Below are 23,051 nucleotides of genomic sequence, written 5' to 3' on the forward strand. Positions count from 1 at the left end.
AATAAAAACTTGGCTGCATTGTTCTTTGAACAGTTGGGAAACGTGTGTTAGAAGGCATTAGATATCAAAGATACCTTTCACCTGACAAAAAAGTAAAAAGCATTTATGAGCCAAGATGTCTTTTTTTTCTTGCTATACACAGTTAAAACAGTTCTATGAGCCAAAACCTGATCTGCTGCCTCCTCTGAAATTAGAAGCTTGTATTCTGACCCAAGGAGATAAGATCTCTCTACAAGAACCACTGGTGAGACTTTTATTCTTCCTTCAACCATTATTTTTATTATTAAGGATAGGGTTGAACTCTGCAAAGAGATACCTTTTGCTGTGAAATTCTCTTCCTGGTTCTTCCAATGAATGTTTACTTTTAAGTCTTCCCTGCTTATCATTTCTGAACCATTATCATTTTGGATCTGTTGGTAAGTTATCTCCATGTTAGCCCTTTACTAAATCAAGGCTTCCATCACTTCCCCCAGAGAATATTTTATCTCATTTATGAATCTTTGATTACATTCACTAAATAAATGTACTTTAGAATGGGGAGAGGGATGATGTCACCTAGGAACAGATGAACCTAGGGGACCTGCTTCATTAGTCTGGAGGAAGTATATGATTTAGGCTGAACTAGGATTGGCACTGTTGAACCTTCAGAGGAGCTAGGCCTGGTTGACTTTCTGTTCTTATCTAGCCTCACAAGGACATCGAAGAGGATAAAAATGGAAACTCCCACCCCAAGTGACCTATAACTCATGGTAGAAGAAAGGAGGAAGTCTTTCAGTTGTCATATCTTGCCTTCATTTTTGTGCCTTCTGTGACATGAGATGTCCTCAGCCTAGATTTAAGATGCTGTGTTGGTCTCCTAAAGATTCCCTCAACATAAACCTCTATCTTTAGAATAGCCTCTGGGACTCAAATGAACTAGAGAAGATTTAACTTCACTACCTAGCTCCAGGGTTATTGATCAGACCAGAGATAGCACATCTAATGTTGCATTTTTAGGTGTCAGCCACTTAGGCCAATTTTCAGGGGGAAGCATTAGAAAAGGATGCTGCTGTTCAGTTAATTTTCCCAATTTTGTTAATTTAGATGGACTTAATTTGTAATGCTAATTAATCATTTTCTTTAGCCTTATAGATAAGAATTATTTGCTGGTTATGAACAACTTTATAGGTTATCCATCAACACTCAAGAGTATTTAATTTACTTATTTTCTCCTACAGGATTATCTGCTGTGTTGTATTCAGCATTGTTTGGCCTGGTATAAGAATACAGTGATACCCTTACAGCAGGGAGAGGAGGAAGAGGAGGAGGAAGAGGCATTCTACGAAGACCTAGATGATATATTGGAGTCCATTACTAATAGAATGATTAAGAGTGAGCTGGAAGACTTTGAACTGGTAATTGCTAAGTCCTCAGCTGTACTGAATGATGGAGTTCTTTAGTAGCTTATTAATTTTTATCTTGTGTCTTTTAGGATAAATCAGCAGATTTTTCTCAGAGCACCAGTATTGGCATAAAAAATAATATCTGTGCTTTTCTTGTGATGGGAGTTTGTGAGGTTTTAATAGAATATAATTTCTCCATAAGTTGTTTCAGGTAAGGTATTGCTATAACTCCACTTGTAATTTGATGAATTCTCCATTTTATTTATATATTTTTACTGTAGCAATATTCTAGGCAGTAAACAGACCACAGACTATGACACTATCTCTTAAATGAGCACCTGGTCTAAGACTAAACTGTGTTCTTTCCACTAGAGAGGACTGAAGTATATGCTTACCAGGCCTATAAAATGAAAGCCTTCCAGCAGGGTTTCACTTACTCAGAATTTCCCAGACCCTGAATTCAGGAACTCCTAATTTTAACATGGAAATTTTGATTGGTGGTAGTATTGGACTTTAATACTCTGCAGGGACTGGTATAAATAAGGGAGGGGAGGCCAGGTGCAGTGGCTCACACCTGTAATCCCAGAACTTTGGGAGGCCAAGCTGGGTGTATCACTTGAGGTCGAGTTCAAGACCAGCCTGGCCAACATGGTGAAACCCCATCTCTACTAATAATGTAAAAATTAGCCAGGTGGTAGTGGCTGGGACCTGTAGTCCCAGCTACTCGGGAGGCTGAGGCAGGGGAATCACTTGAGCCTGGGAGGCGAAGGTTGCGATGAGCCGAGGTCACACCAGGGCAAACAAAACCCAGATAGAGTGCTGTGACCTGGGAGTATTATATTAATGAAGTTCTATTCATTTATAATGTTATGTCTAAACTGTGACATTTAAAGCAGCATTGTGATTTCTTTATTATCATATGTAAAAGTAAACCACAATATTCTGATGTTTGTCCTTAGCAGTCTCTTTTTTGTTTTTTACAGTAAGAATAGGTTTGAGGACATTCTGAGCTTATTTATGTGTTACAAAAAACTCTCTGACATCCTTAATGAAAAAGCTGGTAAAGGCAAAACTAAAATGGCCAACAAGACAAATGATAGTCTTTTGTCCATGAAATTTGTGTCCAGTCTTCTCACTGCTCTTTTCAGGTAAGGTTCTACTGGAGTGCTTAAAGACAGCCACTCCCTGAGGATCATATACCTACCTAGGCTCACTTGTTTCACCTCGTTTGGATTGTTTACAGTAAGAAATAAGTCAGGAGGTTTTATTTTTCTTGAAAGCTGGACAATCCTAGGTAGGTACTTTAAATAGGTACCTTGAATTATTAAAGGAAAAATGAGAAACAGTGGGCTAATAAATGAAAAGATAGGGATGAATTCCAACGGTGTTTTAAGAAAATCTATATAAGTAGCTTGTACAAGATAACAGATTTAAAAAGGTAGGGGGTGCCAGGGATGGTGTCTCACTCCTGTAATCCCAGTACTTTGGTAGACTGAGGTGGGTGGATCACTTGAGGTCAAAAGTTCAAGACCAGCCATGACCGATATGGTGAGACCTCATCTCTACTAAAAATACAAAATTAGCCGGGCATGGTGGTCCCGGCTACTTGGGAGGCTGAGGCAGGAAACTCACTTGAACCCAGGAGGCAGAGGTTGCAGTGAGCTGAGATCACACCATTGTACTCCAGCCTGGGCAACAAGAACAAAATTCTGCCTCAAATAAATAAATAAATAAATAAATAAATAAAAAGGTAGGGGGGTGACTGAATTAAAAATACAAAGGGACAAAAAAAAAAAAAACAGACTAAGACTGACATTTAAATTTTATCAAAGTAAAGGATTTGGGGAGGGAGAGAAAATGAGGAACCACTAAGAATAACGATTATAAAAGGGCAGCCATAGCAGTGACTATAGCTTGGGCTGCCTAGAGAGTCTGCCAGTCGGAGCTTACTGGCAAGCTCTGTTGGGTGCTGCTGTTCTGAACAATTTCTAGAAAGCTTAATTCCATATACCAATAGCAGTAAGGGAATCTTTCTTTTTCTTTCTCTCTCTCTCTAGGGATAATATCCAAAGCCACCAAGAAAGCCTTTCTGTTCTCAGGTCCAGCAATGAGTTTATGCGCTATGCAGTGAATGTAGCTCTGCAGAAAGTACAGCAGCTAAAGGAAACAGGGCATGTGAGTGGCCCTGATGGCCAAAACCCAGACAAGATCTTTCAGAACCTCTGTGACATAACTCGGTAAGCCACTCCCACCCCTTAGAAACTTATTCCACTTGGCTGTGGTGTCTCCAAGAGAACAAACTGGGAACGGAGGATGAAGGTAATTTCAGGTTGGACATATTTTAAGAGTGAAAGAATATAAAAAATTAGCCAGGCGTCGTGGCAGCACCTGTAATCCCAGCTACTCAGGAAGCTGAGGCAAGAGAATCACTTGAACCGGGAGGTGGAGGTCGCAGTGAGCTGAGTTCATACCACTGCATTCTAGCCTGGGTGACAGGGCAAGACTCCCCAGAAAAAAAAAAAAAAAAAGCCAGGCACGGCACCTCACGCCTGTAATCCCAGCACTTTGGGAGGCCGAGGCAGTTGGATTACCTGAGGTTGGGAGTTCGAGACCAGCCTGACCAACATGGAGAAACCCTGTATCTACTAAAAATACAAAAATTAGCCTGGCATGGTGGCACATGCCTGTAATACCAGCTACTCGGGAGGCTGAGGCAGGAGAATTGCTTGAACCTGGGAGGCGGAGGTTGCAGTGAGCCTAGATTGTGCCATTGCACTCTAGCCTGGGGAACAAGAGCAAAACTCCATCTCAAAAGAGTGAAAAAAGTGCAGTCATTGACATAGGGTCTTTTTTCTAGTCTTGCCTTCCCCTGGCGCCCCCCCTTTTGTTTTTTTTTGTTGTTGTTGTTTTGGCTTTTTTTGAGAGAGTCTCGCTCCATTGCCCAGGGTGGAATGCCATGGTGCAATCTCAGCTCACTACAACCTCTTCCTCCCAGGTTCAAGCAATCCTTCCACTGCAGCTTTCTGAGTAGCTGGGCCTACAGGTGCATGCCACCATGCCCAACTACTTTTTAATTTTTAATTTTAATTTTTTTTATTTACTACTTTTTTTTGGAGACAGGGTCTTGCTCTGTCACCCAGGCTAGAGTGCAGTGGTGTGATCTTGGCTTACTGCAGCCTTGGCCTCCCTGGTTCAAGTGATCCTCCTGCCTTAGTCTCCCGAGTAGCTGGAATTACAGGCATGCACCACCATGCCCTGCTAATTTTTGTATTTTTAGTAGAGACAGGGTTTCACCATGCTGGACAGGCTCGTCTAGAACTCCTGACCTCAAGTGATCCACCACCCCGACCTCCCAAAGTGCTGGGTTTACAGGTGTGAGCCACTGCACCCGGCCCCTTTTTATTTTTTTTTTAAATTTTCTGTAGAGATAGGATTTCACCATATTGTCCAGGCTGGTCTTGAACTCCTGGGCTCAAGTGACACGTCCATCTCAGCCTCCCAAAGTGCTGGGATTACAGGCCTGAGCCACTGTGGCTTTTGTTTTTTTGTTTGTTTTTTTGTTTTTGTTTTTGTTTTCATTTAAAGAGATGGGGTTTGCAGTGTTGCCCAGGCTGGCCTTGAACTCTTGGGTTCCCGGGGCTTCTAGTCTTGCTTTGATATGGATTGTTAGTCATATATAAAATGTTAGGCTATTATTGGGGGGAAAAAGAGGAATATTACATAATGGTTAAATGATTCAAAATACTTAAAGCAAAAACTGATGGAACTGAAGGAAAAATAGACAAATCCTTAATTAATGTAATCAGCCCTCTCTCTGTAGTCAAAAAACAGAAAACAACAAGAAAAAACAGTAGATAGAAAATCTACTGGAAGGAGGTAGAAGAAGTGAACAACACTGTCACCCAGCTTGATTTAATTGACACTTATAAGAACACTCCACAGCAGCTTCAAAATACACATTCTTTTTATGTGCACATGGTGTATTCACCAAGATGAGCCATATTTTGGGCCATAAAAACTCAGCAAATTAAAAAAGTAGAAATTCTCTGACCAAACAGAATTAAAGAAGAAAGCAGTAACAGAAAGATATCTAGATAATCCCCATATATTGGAAATTAACTGCACTTTTAAATAGCCCATAGTCAAAAAGTCGTAAGGGAAATTAGAAAACATCTTGAATAGAATGGAAACAAACAGACAACATGTCAAAACATATGATCCAGCCAAAGCACTATTGAGGAAATTAAAGCAGTTAGTGATTTAAAAATCTCAAATCTCCCATATAAACTTCCACATTAAGAATACAGAAAAAGAAGAGCAGATTATAATGAAAGTAATCAGAAGGAAGGAAATAGACAAAAGCACAACTATGAAGAAGCAGAAAATTAAAATAGAAAACATTAAAAGAAAGCTGGTTCTTTGAGAAGATCAATAAATGTAATGAACTTTAGCCAGACTAATCAGGAAAAGAGAAGACACATTACAAATAGCAGAATTGAGGAAGAAGGGACATCACTACTGATCCTACAGATGCTAAAAAATAGATAATAGAATATTAACGATTTTATGCCAGTAAACTTTAAGTTTAATGGACAGATTTCTTGAAAGCTCACTCAACAAAAAATAGGCAACCTGGCTGGGCGTGGTAGCTCACATCTGTAATCCCAGCACTTTTGGGAGGCTGAGGCAGGTGGATCAGCTGAGGTCAGCAGTTCAAGACCAGCCTGGCCAACATGGTGAAACCCCAACTCTACTAAAAAAATGCAAAAATTAGCTGGGCGTGGTGGTGTGCACTTGTAGTACCAGCTACTCGGGAAGCTGAGGCAGGAAGACCACTTGAATCCGGGAGGTGTAAGTTTGCAGTGAGATCACCCCACTGCACTCCAGCCTGGGCAACAGAGTGAGACTCTGTCTCAAAAAAAACACCTTAGTAATCTTATCTCTATTCAAAGAAACTGAATTTGTGGTTCAAACTTTTTTCACAAAACTTCAGATCTAGGTCTATTCAGTGGTAAATTCATCCAAACATTTAAGGGAAAAGTAATGTAAGTTCTGTGTAAATTCTCCCAGAAAATAGGAGAGAACATATTCCACCTCATTTAATTAATGAGGTCAGCATTACCCTGATACCAAACCAGACCCAGACCATTGCAAGAAAACTGCATAGCAATATCCCTCATGAATATAGAATCTGCTGTGTTAAAGGCAGACTCAGAAGGCTATATACTGAATGATAACCATTTTTGTATGATGTTTTGTAGAAAGTAAAACCATAGGGACAGAAATTAGATCAGTAGTTGCTTGGAAATGGGAGGAGAGAATTGACTATCAGTGAGCACAAGGGAACTTTTAGAGTGATAGAAATACCTTGATTGTGGGGAGATTACACAACCACGTAAGTTTTTTTAAACTTCTAGAACTGTTCACCTACAGGGTAAGAATTTTACTGTATGTAATTTTATCTCGGTGAACCTGTCTTTAAAAACAATACCACTTTCCCCTGCTTCAGAGTCTTGCTATGGAGATACACTTCAATTCCTACTTCAGTGGAAGAGTCGGGAAAGAAAGAGAAAGGAAAGAGCATCTCACTGCTGTGCTTGGAGGGTTTACAGAAAATATTCAGTGCTGTGCAACAGTTCTATCAGCCCAAGATTCAGCAGTTTCTCAGAGCTTTGGGTGAGCATTGCAGCATCAATAAATAGGCTTGATTTAGGTTTCTCCTTAACTCAACCCCTTAATTCCATTTGTTAACCTACCAGAAGACACTTGAGAACAGTCCTAATGTTGCTGAGGAGTGACATCTAGTGGATTCAGGATTGGCACCTACTGGATTACATTCAACTACAAAGAGTGGCTGGAAAATGGAATATAGTATTAAGAAATCACAAAATTTTAGAAATTTAAGTCTGCCTTTAGACTTTTTTTGGCTTTCAAAAATTTTAGCTATTAAAAGGCCAAAAAGTATGAGTTTATATCAAAGAAGACAGGAGTTTCTTTTCCATTCCTAGATGTCACAGATAAGGAAGGAGAAGAGAGAGAAGATGCAGACATCAGTGTCACTCAGAGAACAGCTTTCCAGATCCGGCAATTTCAGGTGAGAAGCCTTGCGAAGCTGCTGTACTGGCCTGAGAGGCTTTGCAAAAGAACTGTTAGCAGGGGCAGCTGGTAAGAATGGGCAGACAGTGACCAAGTAGGAGAAGAATTTTTTCTGGGTCATACAAGCAACAGGACATAGCTCTCAGAATGGAAGATAATGTATTTAAAAGGACCCTAGTGAGGATGTGTATTTAGCCACCCCAACCTGCAATACTCATTACCTCTAAGGACCACTGTTTGAGTTGATGTAAACAGAAAGGAGTCTTCAAGGTATAGAGTCTGTGTTTTTGTTTTTGAGTCTGTGGTATAATTTGGCTTGATCTGACAGACTATGTAAACATTGGACAATAAATCTTGTTAGTTTCTAACCAGTAGTTGTCAAAATATCAGGATGTTCTATCACAGGACTTTTTTATTTAACAAGTAATTCTGAAGTTCCTACCATGTGCCAGAAACAATTCTAGGTGCTGGGGATGTAGCAGGGAATAAAAGAGGCAAAATATTCCTATCCTTATGGAGCTTACATTATAGTAGAAAGACACTGACAAATAATCAAATACATAGTTATTCCAGGTAACAGGAAGGTATATAAGGAATGCTGGGTTTGGTGCCTGGTCTCAGCCTGAGATCAATGGATAGGCTCCAGGGAGCTGTGAACCACCAGAAACTGGGTATGTAGTTCCTTATCTACATTTAGCATGGGGTTGGAACGGAAAGAGCCAGTTTTCAGGATAATTCTCAGAGAGGTTTATGGTCAAAAACAGCTTAGGAAACTACTGCTCAATCAAGGTTTATTTTCAGATTTTATCCTCTTAGAATTTTGGTAGCTTTGAATTCTTTCTGTCCTAGTCTTAGGAGTCTTTGACTAGATGCCTCTTCTTCCTGATAGGAACGTGTCTGCTAACATTGCTTGCTGTGTGTGCCTTCCTTTCTCAGAGGTCTTTGTTGAATTTACTTAGCAGCCAAGAGGAAGATTTTAATAGCAAAGAAGCCCTCCTTCTAGTCACTGTTCTTACCAGTTTGTCCAAGCTACTGGAGCCCTCCTCTCCTCAGGTACTAGTACCACTCATTTAATCCCATTTAGCATTCCTCAGAAGGCAAGGATTATTGCATCATAAAAGTGTATATCTAAATGTCCTCTTGAAGTTGAGCTTATTTTACATGTTTAATTATACACCTGAGTTAATATAAGACCTATAAGATGTATTCTTTCCTACATAATGTGTCTACCACAACATACTTACATGCAGCCATACAGGGCAAGAACATACTGCTTTTGTTTTGTTTGTTCAGGGTAAAGTGAAACACCACAGAAAGAATCCTGTGTTGATCTTTGGTGCCTTCAACCTTCTTAAACCTGTGTTCTTTGCCACTCTTGGTGTTTCCCCTTCTTTTCTAAGAGGAAAGTTTGTTAATTATGAAGAAGGCAGTTGACATTCAGCAGTTGACTTTCTCAGCACAATTACCTGGTACTGACTTTGGAGGAAATTCAACCAAAGATGATTAATTTAGAAAGTGTAACTGTAGTCCCAAAGCAGAAACACCTCTGCAGAGATAGGTTGTATGTATGTTTGTGTAAGTGTGCACACGTAGATGTAGACCTGTGCACCGCATGAACGTTCACACACAGAAGAATAAGAGAAGGACCACGTGTTGGGGGTCTGTTCCATTCAGGAGTAATTTTCCTGTAGGATGATAGAATACCTTCAGGAGCCCAGGACTGTGTGCTCCTACCACATCTACTTCCTGGGCTTGAGAAAGACAATGAAGCCCTGCAGTATACTCCTCTTTATGTGAGCCCTTGCCTCAGAAGACTAGCCTGGGAGTATGAAGGTGTTTGGGCACTAGAAAGCAGAGCTGCTTCCTGTTGTCCCATTTCCAGGTTTGCCCAAAGAAAGTCCCTTTGGTTACTTCATCCCAGTTCCAAACAGCTCACCCCCACTTTGCTTTCAGCATCGTTCTTTCATACTGCTGTTTTTGCTGCAAAGAGGAAAGGACTGGGAAAGAAATAGATAATTGGGGCAGGGGGAAATTTGAGAGAAAATAAATGGATTTAGGAAGGCTAAAATATTCAGGAAAATTAAAAAATTTTTCTTAAACTTTTAAACTTTTAGATTTTTAAACGTTTTACCACCTACCCCTTCTCCCTTAACTTCAGGTAGTCTCTTTAATTTTTTTTTTTTTTTTTTTTTTTTTTTTTTTTTTTGAGACAGTCTCGCTCTGTCTCCCAGGCTGGAGTGCAGTGGCGCGATCTCGGCTCACTGCAGGCTCTGCCTCCCGGGTTCACGCCATTCTCCTGCCTCAGCCTCCCAAGTAGCTGGGACTACAGGCGCCTGCCACCACGCCCAGCTAATTTTTTGTATTTTTAATAGAGACGGGGTTTCACCGTGTTAACCAGGATGATCTCGATCTCCTGATCTCGTGATCCACCCGCCTCAGCCTCCCAAAGTGCTGGGATTACAGGTGTGAGCCACCGCGCCCAGCCAAAAATTTTTAAATTTAATTTTGAATGGATAATAAAGTCCTATGATTTGAAAACCAGAGATTGCCAAGAGATTTATGGTAAATGGTCTCCCCCACCCATGTCCTCCATCTGTTCAGTTCTTCCTCTCCCCAAATAAGTAAACACCTTTAGTTTTTTGTGTCCTTCAACTTTCTTTATTCCTTTCCAAGTAAATATAGAGTTTTATTCCCAATCCTACCCCTCTTCACACAAAAACTTGTTCTGCATCCTGCTTATTTCATTGAACACGGTATTCTGAAGATCTTTTAATAAGTTTGTAGAGCGCTTTCAGTTAGCCTCTTAATTTACCTTTTCCTCGACAGATCAAAACTGCAGTTTTGTTAGTCATTTACACTTAAGCATAACTGCATTTCAGTGCCTTTGTAGCTGAAAGAACTGCTGAAGCAGAAAGTTGACTGTGTGTCTGGTGATGCAGACCCTTGCTATCTGAAGACCTTAAGTCTCCTTCACTTAGCTAAGAAAATTCTGTCTGGTTTCTTGCCTCTTTTATTTCTCTTTTTTCTGCCCTTCTCTCTTTTAACCTCCTTTGTTCTTTTGGCTTCTAAATACTAATTCTACTGTTCTTATAGCTAGGATTTCTCTTTCCCACACCTTTCTGATAACCTGATATCCTCAAGTGGAGAGTCTGGGGGCATGGGAAAGAAAAGAGGGTGCTTTAGCCCTAGACCACTATGGTAGAAGCAGAGGAAGTTTGGGTGTAAGGACCCCAAAACTTTTGGACCTCAATAAGGACACAGACATTGAGAATTAAATTATATATTATTCTCATAATTCTTAGAATTTTGGACTTATTTTTATGCCCTTCATCATATATTACCACTTGAGATCTAAGGACATGTTTTGGCAGCTGATTTGCTTAGATATGGAAAGGTCTAGAACTCTTCTGACAACACCTAGGTCTATCTCTGGCATGTTTCTTTAATATCTGAATGATCTCTAATTTAGTTTGTGCAGATGTTATCCTGGACATCAAAGATTTGCAAGGAAAACAGCCGGGGTAAGTTTCCTGCCATGTTTTCCTAAAGGCTTTATATAAAATCACTATCCTCCAATGGCATTTGGAAAAGAAAAGGTATTCCCCATTCATTACACATTCACCAGAGTGGCCAAAATGAAACAGACACCTAATACCAAGTCGAAGTGTTGGCAAGAATGTAGAGTAGTTGGACCTTTCATTCACTGGGGGTGGAGGTAGAAATTGGTATAACCACTCTGGAAAACTGTTCAGCAATATCTACTAAAATTAAACATATGCCTATGACTCAACAATTTCAATCACAACAGAAAAATGTGGAAGAATTCTCTTAGCAGCACTATTTTAATAGGTAAAAACAAACCTAAGTGTTCATCAGCAGTAGAAAGGATAAAAGAATTATGATATATTCACACAGTGGAATCCTATACAGCAAATAAGCATGAACAAACTACACGTACACACAACTTGGAGAGGATCTCACAAATGTACTGTAAAACAAAAGAAGCCATACACAAGAAAGGGTACTTACTGTAGAATTCCATTTAGATGAAGTTCAAAATTAGACAAAATTTATCTGTGACGTTAGAAGTCAGGATAGCAGTTTCCTTGGTGGGGCAAGTTAGGCGGGAGTCCCTAGAATACTTGTAATGTACTTGATCTGGATACTAGTCACACAGTAATCACGACTAATGATGGGAAATGTCTGCCTTCTTTGGGCACATGGATAAAGAGGCATCATTGCAGACTAGCTGCTTGGCTGTAGTATGTGTAACACTGGGATGTTGTGCCTGAGACATGACAAGCTACCTCCTGTTCTGGTTAGGCACTCCACCCCACACACCCTGTACACATACCTGAGGGACCTGACTGAGTTATAACTTAACCTTTTTTTTTTTTTTTTTGACAGAGTTTCGCTTTTGTTGCCCAGGCTGGAATGCAATGGCACGGTCTTGGCTCACCGCAGCCTCCGCCTCCTGGGTTCAAGCAATTCTCCTGCCTCAGCCTCCTGAGTAGCTGGGATTACAGGCATGCGCCACCACGCCCGGCTAATTTTATATTTTTAGTAGAGACGGGGTTTCTCCATGTTGGTCAGGCTGGTCTTGAACTCTTGGCCTCAAGTGATCCACTGCCTCGGCCTCCCAAAGTGCTGGGATTACACGTGTGAGCCACTGCGCTTGGCCATAACTTACCTTTTAATTTGCTTTTCTTCCTATTCCTAGAGGATGCCTTGTTTTGCAAGAGCTTGATGAACTTGCTCTTCAGCCTGCATGTTTCGTATAAGAGTCCTGTCATTCTGCTGCGTGACTTGTCCCAGGATATCCACGGGCATCTGGGAGATATAGACCAGGTACTATAATGAGCCTTCAGTACAATACCCTGTGTGGGGATGGGGGTCAAGGGAACAACCTTACTGTCATTAGGTCTCACCTCTCTTCTTTTCCCCAGGATGTAGAGGTGGAGAAAACAAACCACTTTGCAATAGTGAATTTGAGAACAGCTGCCCCCACTGTCTGTGTAAGTGTTGTACCTGAGCCATGGGGAATAGCTTTGTCATTCTTTCCATTCTACTCCATGTGAAGTGACTTGTGTCCTATAGTGGCTTATGTCCTGAGGCCTGTAACCCACCTGTAGGTGGCCAGGTGCCACAGTTATTATATTACCCCCACAGCTGTGTGTAGTGAATCACACCAAGCATTCTTTTCTTTCAGTTACTTGTTCTGAGTCAGGCCGAGAAGGTTCTAGAAGAAGTGGACTGGCTAATCACCAAGCTTAAGGGACAAGTGAGCCAAGAAACCTTATCAGGTAAGATAAGTTCAATTGGGATTCCAGGAATTGACATGAGCAAGGTCAAAATTCAGATTGGGCCGGTGCATAAAAATGGAGCCCCTGAGCTAAATTTCTTATTTGCTTTTTTAAGCTAGATTTTTTCCTATGTGATGAAAGAAGTAGAAGATCATATGTCTTATCACAGCACGATTATTAATTCACTCTGCATATTGAATGTTGGTTTTTCCATACTTTCTAGTTAGTGGTAATCAATTTCTAAGTCTCCTTCACTCTTAATTAGAAAATGAAGTTGGATTTGAATGTGCCAATTTTATTTCTCTTTAGAAGAGGCCTCTTCTCAAGCAACACTACCAAATCAGCCTGTTGAGAAAGCCATCATCATGCAACTGGGAACTCTGCTTACATTTTTCCATGAGCTGGTGCAGACAGCTCTGCCATCAGGCAGCTGTGTGGACACCTTGTTAAAGGACTTGTGCAAAATGTACACCACACTTACAGCACTTGTCAGATATGTGAGTATTTGAGACAAGCAGATTCGCCCCACCATTCTACCCCAGTGAGCCAGGAGATGAGGCTGGGGCAGCAGCCCACTGCTGCAGAATGCCCCTAAACAAGAGAGCATTTGCCTCCATCTTGGCAGGTCATGGTTTCGTTTTAGTTTGGTCAGTAGGTGGCAGGCATCTCCACAGGCCGGGAAAAACAGTTTATAATTCTTATCTGCTTTTGGGCCCGACACGGTGGTTCATGCCTGTAATCCCAGCACTTTGGGAAGCTGAGACGGGCAGATCACCTGAGGTCAGGAGTTCGAGACCAGCCTGGCCAAGATGGTGAAACCCCGTCTCTACTAAAAATACAAAAAGTAGCCGGGCATGGTGGCGGGCGCCTGTAATCCCAGCTACTCAGGAGGCTGAGGCAGGAGAATCGCTTGAACCCAGGAGGCGGAGGTTGCAGTGAGCTGAGATCGTGCCACTGCACTCCAGCCTTGGCAATAGAGTGAGACTCCATCTCAAAAATAAAAAAAAAAACAATCTGCTTTTGGAGGCCCTTAATTCTTTGGCATGTATGTGGCACCTGATTGAGAATGAATGCCTCTTTTAAATACCTTCTAAGGTTTAATCTAAACTATAACTATCCTAGAATTAAATCTGGGGCCATAATGCATAGAAATTATACCATTTCTAACCAGTCTGGACACTGAAGAGATGTTTATTCCTTTTTCATTCCTTTAACATGTACATGTTAAATGCCTTATAGATCAAGTACTAAGGTGGGGAAGAAAATTATTTTTTATAAAAATACAAGGCATACCCTGCCCTTACTGTTTATGTTTCTAGCAACGATCCACATTAAATACTTAGAAAGGCACAGATAACCCAAGAAAGATGTGGACCACCCGCATCACAGCAGTGTGGCTGTCTCAGAATGTGCAGCTCTAGCTACATGTGGCTAAGCTGCTGTAGTGGAAATCCTAAGAGCCTCTTTATTGGCATGTTTAAAAGGAAAAACAGCAAAGTTGTTGGTTTTTTACATGCAGGGACTATCAGCCTGAGGAATTTTTAAAGAAATGAGCAAGTCAGAAACAAACCCTTCATTACCTATTGTCTGGGAAGCTTAGGAGCTTTGGAGGAGAGGAATAAGGAAGCTTGTGTCTTGGCTTCTCTGTGAATTTTTCTTTTCCCTCTTCAGTCAGAATGATGAGTCACACTCCATAAGCTCACTGCAGCAGTCACTTTTAGTTTCATAGGATGGTCTACTAAATCTAGGAATCTTTTTTTATTAGTATCTCCAGGTGTGTCAGAGCTCTGGAGGAATTCCAAAAAATATGGAAAAGCTGGTGAGTTGAGAATGCGTTTCCTAGGAATGGGGGAAGCACTTTTATTGCTGGTTACATTGGTTTCCTTCTCCCTTGTTGTGCAGGTGAAGCTGTCTGGTTCTCATCTGACCCCCCTGTGTTATTCTTTCATTTCTTATGTACAGGTAAGAGATTCAGAGGCAGTACCCAATAGGTCTTCAAGAAAGGATTCGTTACATGCCCAGGGGACTATTGATCACCTGAACTGAGCATATATAAACTTTTTTCCCTGCTTACCACAAGCTGGAGGCACCTATCAGAGACTAAGCCAAGGCTTGAGGGTTTTGCAGCAAGGAGATCTTTATTTATGTAAAGAAAACTGTTTTGCTTAATTTGGAGAAAGGAAGCATATATGTTTGCGTTTGGAGCAAGGAAGGAACAAGCATGCTCGGGCTCAAGGACTTGGTTTATTCCTGGGTGACTGAAAGTCCATGCCATGAGGCATCCTCTGGGAGTGTGAGCAGAGTAGCAGCAAGCACATGAAGAAGGGCTGTGATGAGACGGCAGTGCAGTGAGGGCACTTTCAGGGAAGTGGAAGGATGTGGGCTTTGTAAATGTCATTTGGTCCTAAATACCATCAGATTCCTGCAGTACTTGAATCTCCTTTTATTGTTTGCTTAAACCAATTTTTTAACCTCACCACTATTGACATGTTGGGCTAGATAATTCTTTGTTGTGGGACCTGTTCTGTGCATTTTGGGATGTTGAGTGGCATCCCTGGCCTCCACCTAGCCCCCTAGTTGTAACAGCCAAAAATGTCTCCAGAAATTACCAGTTGTCCTTAAGGGACAAAATCACCCCTGGTTGGAAAGAGGAAGAAACGAGAGATCTATTGTCTCCTAAGGCCACTTAGTCATGCAGTAAATTATCACAGGGCTGTTACTGATCTTTGAGGAATCAAAGAGAATGGGTCCACTAAGTGTCAATCTCAGCCAAGATTCTAGAACCAATTATTAAAGCAATGGATTGTGACCACTTTGATAGTGATGCTTCACTTGTTTTCTGCCTCTGCATCACTTACAGGCACAATATCATTCTATCGGTAACTTGCCTCATTATGTGTATTCAGGGTGCCTCTTCCCCTCCCTTTAAGAATCAGCAATCAGCTGGGCCCAGTGGCTCACGCCTGTAATTCCAGCACTTTGGGAGGCCGAGGCGGGTGTATCACCTGAGGTCAGGACTTCGAGACCAGCCTGGCCAACATGGTGAAACCCCATCTCTACAAAAAATACAAAAAAGTAGCTGAGCATGGCGGCGGGCACCTGTAATCCCAGCTACTTGGGAGGCTGAGGCAGGAGAATTGCTTGAACCTGGAGGGCGGAGGTTGCAGTGAGCAAAGATCGCACTGTTGCACTCCAGCCTAGCAACAAGAGCAAAACTCCGTCTCAAAAAAAAAAAAAGAAAGAATCAGCCATCAAGTGGGCTGTCATCTGGGTTTAGCTGAAGGAGTTCTTAGTAATGGGCTGATAGTTGAGACTCTCTGTCACCTTGCCTTTGTATCAGTTTTGTGATCTGGGTCAGGAATGCATCATCCATTTTCTGTATCCAGCCATCCAGCCAGTAGTCAACTGTCATAAAGCTATTACTTCTGGTCCTCTCCTTTTATCTCACCCAAATGCTTGCAGGAATGCTTTCTCAAACCTCATGCTTGTAAATTTTCATGTGGGTGCCATTCGTCAAACAAATCTGTTGTCTATATATAGGATATATATCTGTCCATTCCCATATTTGGGTTTTGAGTTTCCTCATCTCCAAGTCTTAATGATACCTATAAAGACATATTTCACAAAATATGCTATGTAGACTGAGACAGTCCTCAAAAAAAAAGGAATTCAGGGAGAGATGCTCATACCGTATATCTCTCACCTTAGAGATTCATGGTGTCCATTTGCATATTAAAGGTGCTGAGACCAGCCATGGTGGTTAATGGAGGCTGAGGTAAGAAGATCACTTGAGGCCAGGAGTTCAAGACCAGCCTGGGCAATAGAGTGAGACCCCATCTCTACAAAAAATTTAAAATTTAAGCCAGGTGTTTGCCTGTAGTCCCAGTTACTTGGGAGGCTGAGGCAGGAATATCACTTGAGCCTAGGACTTGAAGGCTGCAGTGAGCCATGATCATGCCACTGTACTCCAAGGCAACAGGGTGAGACCCTGTCTCAAGAAAAATAAAAACAGTGCTGAGAGTTCCAACAGTATGTTCATTAGTAGTTTTCAGACCTATTCAAGAACATTTTTAAAAAAATAACAAATGTTACTATTTGGCAGAATAATGTTCCATAGAGTACAGTTTGGGAAATACTGCTGTTAAATCCTACTTACTACCCTTGTTATGATTCAAAAGTCACATTGTCTAATCATTTTATTAGAACAGGTAATGCTTAGAGAACCTCTACCTTGTGTCTGATGTGTTAAGCTCTTTTCATACATCATCTCATTCATCCTAGCTATAGGTTATGATTAGTAGTTATCCCCATATGCATGATGAGAAAAGATTAGAGAGGTTAATCAGAATGCCCAAGAACAGACCATGAGTAAAAGGCAGATCTGAGACTTGAACCCAGCTAGTTAGACTTGACTGCAGGAATTGGCACACTTTTTCTGTAAAGGGCCAGATAGTAAATGTGGGTCATACAGTCTCTATCACACCTACTCAACTCTACTATTAGAACATAAAAGCAGCCATAGACAACATACAAATAAACGAGCATGGCTATGTTCCAATGAAATTTTCTTGTCAAAAACAGGCAGTGGGCCAGATTTATACTATGGGCTATAGTTAGTCAATCATTGCTCTAGAGTCATACCTGATACTTGTTGACATGTAAAATGTTGGAAGGTTTTGATTTTCGTGTGTCTGACCCCATTCTCAAGTATTTTCTTCTGGGAATCACTACTACTTCCTAGACTGCTATTATTTTCCCCTCATTACACAGTAATGTTTCATTTCCTCCCTAGGCATTTTCCTCCTCCTCCATCCATAATTGACTTAAAGCCTTACTGACAAGTCAGCTGATCTGCAGGCAAACATTTTACATTTTTCTGTTTTTGTGAGATGTATTTAATGAGTGCCCCTGGGCAAGAGCTCATGCATGGTTCCATTAACTCAAACCCTTATCTAGAAATGGGGATTGCATTTTCCACATCTCTCAGTGAACTGTTAATTCTCTTGTAGCCCCCACTTTATTTCCCCAGTTCCTTAGATCTCAATGGGAAGAAAGCAACGAAAACCATTGCTGCAACTCTTAGCATCCTGCCCAGAACTGTGTACCTTTAAAAGATGCTTCTCAAGGGTCGGAAGTGGTGGCTCAAGCCTGTAATCCCAGCACTTTGGGAGGCCGAGGTGGGAGAATCACAAGGTCTGGAGTTTTGAGACCAGCCTGGCCAACATGGTGAAATCCCATCTCAACTAAAGATACAAAAAATAGCAGGGCACGGTGGCTCACACCTGTAATCTCAGCACTTTGGGAGGCTGAGGCAGGCGGATCACAAGGTCAGGAGTTCGAAACTAGCCCGGCCAACGTGGTGAAACCCCATTTCTACTAAAAAAATACAAAAATTAGCTGGGCATGGGGGCAGGCGCCTGTAATCCCAGCTACTTGGGAGGCTGAGGCAGGAGAATTGCTTGAACCCGGGAGGTGGAGGTTGCAGTGAGACGAGATCATGCCACTGCACTCCAGCCTGGGCAACAGAGCATGACTCTGTCTCAAAAAAAAAAAAAAATTAGCCGGGCATGGTAGTGCATGCCTGTAATCCCAGCTACTCGGGAAGCTGAGGCAGGAGAATCGCTTGAACCTGGAAGACAGAGGTTGCAGTGAGCCGAGATCGCACCATTGTATTCCAGCCTGGGCGACAGGGCGAAACTCCGCCTCAAAAAAAGATGCTTCTCTTCCAGCTCTAATTTTAGTCCTGCCCAGATCAGTTGGAATGGGCAGGGAACAGGGTTGATCTAAGGAGTTCAGCAGGGCCCTATCTTGGACACAACCTCTGGGAAGATGGTTCACTTCCCACTTGGTCAGTGAGGTCGATCCGTGACTGCTTCCTTGCCCCCCACTTAATAGGGCTTCACCCTCTACCATCCTCTACCCTGCCTTCCAGCCAAAAACAGATTCCTGCATACCAGCCCCCCTGGAATGTCTACAGTTCCTTATTTTCCAGAACACGGCATGTGGAACAAGCCTCCTGTTTCTGTCATGGCTCCAGTTGCAGAGCCTCTCTGATTTTCAGGTCTGTTTCTTTATTCTGTTGTCCTCGTGGAGCATGGTATGTTCCCTTCCTAAGAAGATTTAGAACTCCCCTTGAGGTAAAAAGCTTCCTACATTTCTGTACCTTATGTTTGGGTGGTTTTTCTCCCCAGTCTCTCCTGACTCAAGTCTTGATTTTCTTTTGCTTTATCAGAATCTTACACTTTTTGGTTCCTTTTATTAGTTCTTCATCCCTCTCCAGGAGCTCTTTATTACCCCATAATTTACAACACAGGGAAGTGTTCTGTGACCCTTTAAACCCTTCTTGAGCATGATAACCCATTGCACATAAAATATATCTGGTTTTGGCTTTGCTGAGTAACGAAAATAAAATATATCTGGTGATTGCCTGTAAGTGGGAAGACTGCAGGGCCCTGCAGCAGCCTCCTCAGCTTCCTCTCCTTTACGGAATCCTTTTAGCCCACTGGCTAAAATAGAAATAGAAATACCTATTCCTGCTACCACCTTGACAGTCCCCATTTTAACCATTATTTAGTACCTCACCAGCCCCTTGGCTGGCCCAGTGCAGTAATAGTCCTGCCTTCAACTTCCATGTGCCAGCTCTAACAACAGATTGTAAACCTCCCAACAATTAAAAAAGAAAAAATATCAGGATTACAAAGCATCACATTTTCTCCCCATTTTCTAACATCTGTTGCACAGATAGTCCTATTTACTCCAGACTTGGTCCTTATACCCTGTGTAATTACCTTCTAAGAAAATTGCCACTAGTTGGTGGGCATGGTGGCTCAGGCCTGTAATCCCAGCACTTTGGGAGGCTGTGGCGAGCAGATCACCTGAGGCCAGGAGTTTGAGACCAGCTGGCCAACATGGCGAAACACCGTCTCTACTAAAAATACAAAAATTAGCTGAGTGTGGTGGCACGTGCCTGTAGGGAGGCTGAGGCACAAGAATCACTTAACTCAGGAGGCAGAGGTTACAGTGAGTCGACATCGCACCACTGCACACCAGCCTGGGTGACAGCAAAGCTGTCTCAAAAAAAAAAAATTTACCACTAGCATGCTAGCTCTACAGAAAAATCATCAGGAATAAGAGAATGTGTTTCTATTTCTTTAGAATAAGAGTAAGAGCCTGAACTATACGGGAGAGAAAAAGGAGAAACCTGCTGCCGTTGCCACAGCCATGGTAAGCTGCTGACACTGACCATTAAAATATGGTTGTTGGTGAACCTTGAAAACATTAAGCGAAAGAAGCCAGTGACAAAAAGACCACGTGTTGTATGATTCTATTTTCATGAAATGCTCAGAATAATCTAAAAAGGCAAACTAGATTAGTGGTAGCATAGAGCTAGGTGGGTTGGAAGATGGGGAGACGGGGGTGAGAGCTAAAAAGGGTATGGAATTTCTTTTGGGGGTGATGAAAATGTTTTAGAATTGACTGTGATGCCGGTTGCACAACTGCAAATACTGAAAAAACACACTGTGAGTGAATTGTATGGTATATGAATTGTAGCTCTATAAAGCTGTTAAAAAAAGTATGTGTGTGTATTATATACATGGCTGCTTCTCAACTCAGGGATTTTATGATCAGATGGAACATCTTATTTTTCCTCTGAACCAAAAACATGTTTTATTCAGGAAGCACCAGAAAATCTTGAGTTGAAATAGAAATAGTAAAATAACTTATGATACTCAATTGGGAGAAATTATTTTTAGGTAAAGTTGGTGAATGCAAAAGGTGCTCCCTAAAAGATGTGTAAGAGTCAGCGGGGGTACAGGAGAGGAGGCACTTACTACATTGCTGGCAAAGGTGAAACTCAGTACAGCCTCTCCAGAGGCTTAGCAATGACTACTGAATCCCAGGAGATAAACATACACATTCTGATGTAACAGTTTCACTTTTAGGATATACAGGCCTGTGTACAGGATGGTCCTCACAACATTATTTATAAAAGTGAAATATTAGAAACAAAGATATCCATTAATAGAGGACTGGCCAAATAGGTTATAGTATATTTATACTGGAGAGATACGAAAAAAATAAACATCTAAATGTTCAGCTCTCTGGAATTATCTCCAAGATAACGTTAAAAAAAATGTGTACAGTATCCTCATGGGTTAAAAATATACACACACACACATATATATATATACATATACACACACAAAAAAAATGTAGGACCTACAAATTACAATTCAAGTTAGAGGGAAAGATATATAATCCCAGCGGTAAAAATTCATATCCAGACCAGAACAAGGAAATAGAGCTAGGGCCAAAATAGGCTTAAGAATATCAAGTCAGAAAAGTAACTAAATTTCTGCAAATGATCCTGCCCTCCTCAGCCATTCTCTAGATAATAACAAATACTGGAATTATAAATGAAATGGATCAGTGCAATTATCTCTACTGGCATTTGGGTCCTTCCAGATTGAACTGCCAAAAATTTTAGATTACTGGTATATAAGTACAACTGCATTTGATTGGGAGACAGACTAGTTTTCCCCTAAAGCCATACGGTTTTGTGACAGCTTCAGAGGAAAACTTCAAAAACTGTTGAACCTGAAATTTAAGTCTTTTGTTCTTTGCCCTTAGGCCAGAGTTCTTCGGGAAACCAAGCCAATCCCTAACCTCATCTTTGCCATTGAACAGTATGAAAAATTTCTCATCCACCTTTCTAAGAAGTCCAAGGTAAACATTCTCTTATTATGTGCTACCATTCCCATGTACGTTCTTGACAGATCTGGCAAACTAAAGCAGCACAACTACAATAGAGGAAAAGAGACTCTGGGCCATTTGTGTGTTTGCCATCCCCCCGCCCCCCTTTTTTTTTGGAGACAGTGTCTCATTCTGTCACCCAGGCTGGAGTGCAGATTCAAGTGATCCTCTGGCCTCCGCCTCCAGAGTAGCTGGGACTACAGTCATATGCCACTATACCCCACTAGTTTACTGGGTTTGTTTTTGTAGAAATGGGGTCTATGTTGCCCAGGCTGGTCTCAAACTCCTGGCCTGAAGTGATCCTCCCGCCTCGGCCTCCCAAAGTGCTAGGATTACAGGCATGAGCCACCACACTCAGCCTCTTTGCTGTTCCTGATCTGATGGCCTGAACCCCAGCATACAGAAGGAAGTGGGTGTGTGCTTGCTTTAGGTAGAAATGGAAAGGTTTCTCAGAGGTGAACTAAAAATGGCTTAAGCTGTTCTGGCAGGACATGTCCCATGCTCACAATCCTGTCACAGGTGAACCTGATGCAGCACATGAAGCTCAGCACCTCACGAGACTTCAAGATCAAAGGAAACATCCTAGACATGGTTCTTCGAGAGGATGGCGAAGATGAAAATGAAGAGGTCAGTGCTGGCTTCTGTCTGGAGCCCAGCCACTCTTCCTAGCTGGTTAGCAGCCTATCTATCTGGGAGCAGTCACAGATTCGTGGAAGGGCAACAGACTGGGAAAGGGCTAAAAGGTGATCAGGCAAAGATGAGAGCCAAGGACTCTCAGAAGGGTTGTAAACTTTGGACCACACAAAATCCTATGAAGTTGCCCCGACTTGTTTGGTAAACACTTCCAGGAAGTAGGTGGTAACAAAACAATGTCCTGCTGCGGGCCCTCTTCCTGTTAATCTTTTAAACTACTGGATGATGACCAGCTATAGCAGTCTGGCTCAGAAACTAGTTTACCTCTCATGTCATGCCCTCATTCAAAGGCCACTCATTAGTTTGGGTTAAGGCTTCCTCCAATTCATGCCAGTGTCTTATCCTTTTCCCTTGTGGTTTGTTCCTCTCCCTTCACCCTTACCAGTGACAGTACCACATCCCCATCCCTGCACCATCTTTGAAACAGAACCCAATGTTTCCTTACTTCTAGCACCTAAAATTTTCATCTTAGATTTGTCTAATAGTAGCAAATCAGTAGCCCACTCCATTTCAAAACTGGAAGTTTATATACAAGTGCCCTAGATTTCAGAATTTTGAATATGCATTCTTCAGATGATCACACTCCAGGCTCTAATGTACCTGGCCCCATCCACTCCCTTTACCCACTTGGCAGCTGCACTCGGGAGAGTCATGTAGCATTTTGATGTCAATGGCTTCTTGTCATTTTGTCCCATGAGTATCCTCAGTATAGCAAAAGTCCTAAAAGGTGGCAGCACTGCCTTACTCTACACTTTGGAGGACTCCTTCCTCTTCTTCAACATAATTACCTCCTGTGAGTGGGAAAGGGGGGAAAGCATGACTA

The 23,051-nt window shown here is 41.8% G+C and overlaps 1 protein-coding gene across 1 annotated transcript in view; it reads left to right on the forward strand.

The window, feature by feature from the left end:
* The window catches only part of FANCI (FA complementation group I), a 124,653-nt gene that overhangs the window by 100,764 nt on the left and 838 nt on the right, over positions 1 to 23,051 (forward strand). Inside the window, exons 20-37 of the mRNA XM_030814987.1 lie at positions 143 to 244; positions 1,218 to 1,394; positions 1,472 to 1,593; positions 2,366 to 2,530; positions 3,440 to 3,619; positions 6,892 to 7,058; positions 7,391 to 7,476; positions 8,415 to 8,531; positions 10,948 to 10,999; positions 12,199 to 12,326; positions 12,425 to 12,493; positions 12,688 to 12,781; positions 13,091 to 13,278; positions 14,547 to 14,600; positions 14,684 to 14,743; positions 19,937 to 20,005; positions 21,413 to 21,508; positions 22,055 to 22,162. Of these exons, the coding sequence (XP_030670847.1) occupies positions 143 to 244; positions 1,218 to 1,394; positions 1,472 to 1,593; positions 2,366 to 2,530; positions 3,440 to 3,619; positions 6,892 to 7,058; positions 7,391 to 7,476; positions 8,415 to 8,531; positions 10,948 to 10,999; positions 12,199 to 12,326; positions 12,425 to 12,493; positions 12,688 to 12,781; positions 13,091 to 13,278; positions 14,547 to 14,600; positions 14,684 to 14,743; positions 19,937 to 20,005; positions 21,413 to 21,508; positions 22,055 to 22,162 (2,034 nt within the window). The remainder of the gene's footprint in view (positions 1 to 142; positions 245 to 1,217; positions 1,395 to 1,471; positions 1,594 to 2,365; positions 2,531 to 3,439; positions 3,620 to 6,891; positions 7,059 to 7,390; positions 7,477 to 8,414; positions 8,532 to 10,947; positions 11,000 to 12,198; positions 12,327 to 12,424; positions 12,494 to 12,687; positions 12,782 to 13,090; positions 13,279 to 14,546; positions 14,601 to 14,683; positions 14,744 to 19,936; positions 20,006 to 21,412; positions 21,509 to 22,054; positions 22,163 to 23,051) is intronic.

The sequence above is a fragment of the Nomascus leucogenys genome, chromosome 6 (genome assembly GCF_006542625.1).
Source record: "Nomascus leucogenys isolate Asia chromosome 6, Asia_NLE_v1, whole genome shotgun sequence".
Lineage (NCBI taxonomy): Eukaryota > Metazoa > Chordata > Mammalia > Primates > Hylobatidae > Nomascus > Nomascus leucogenys.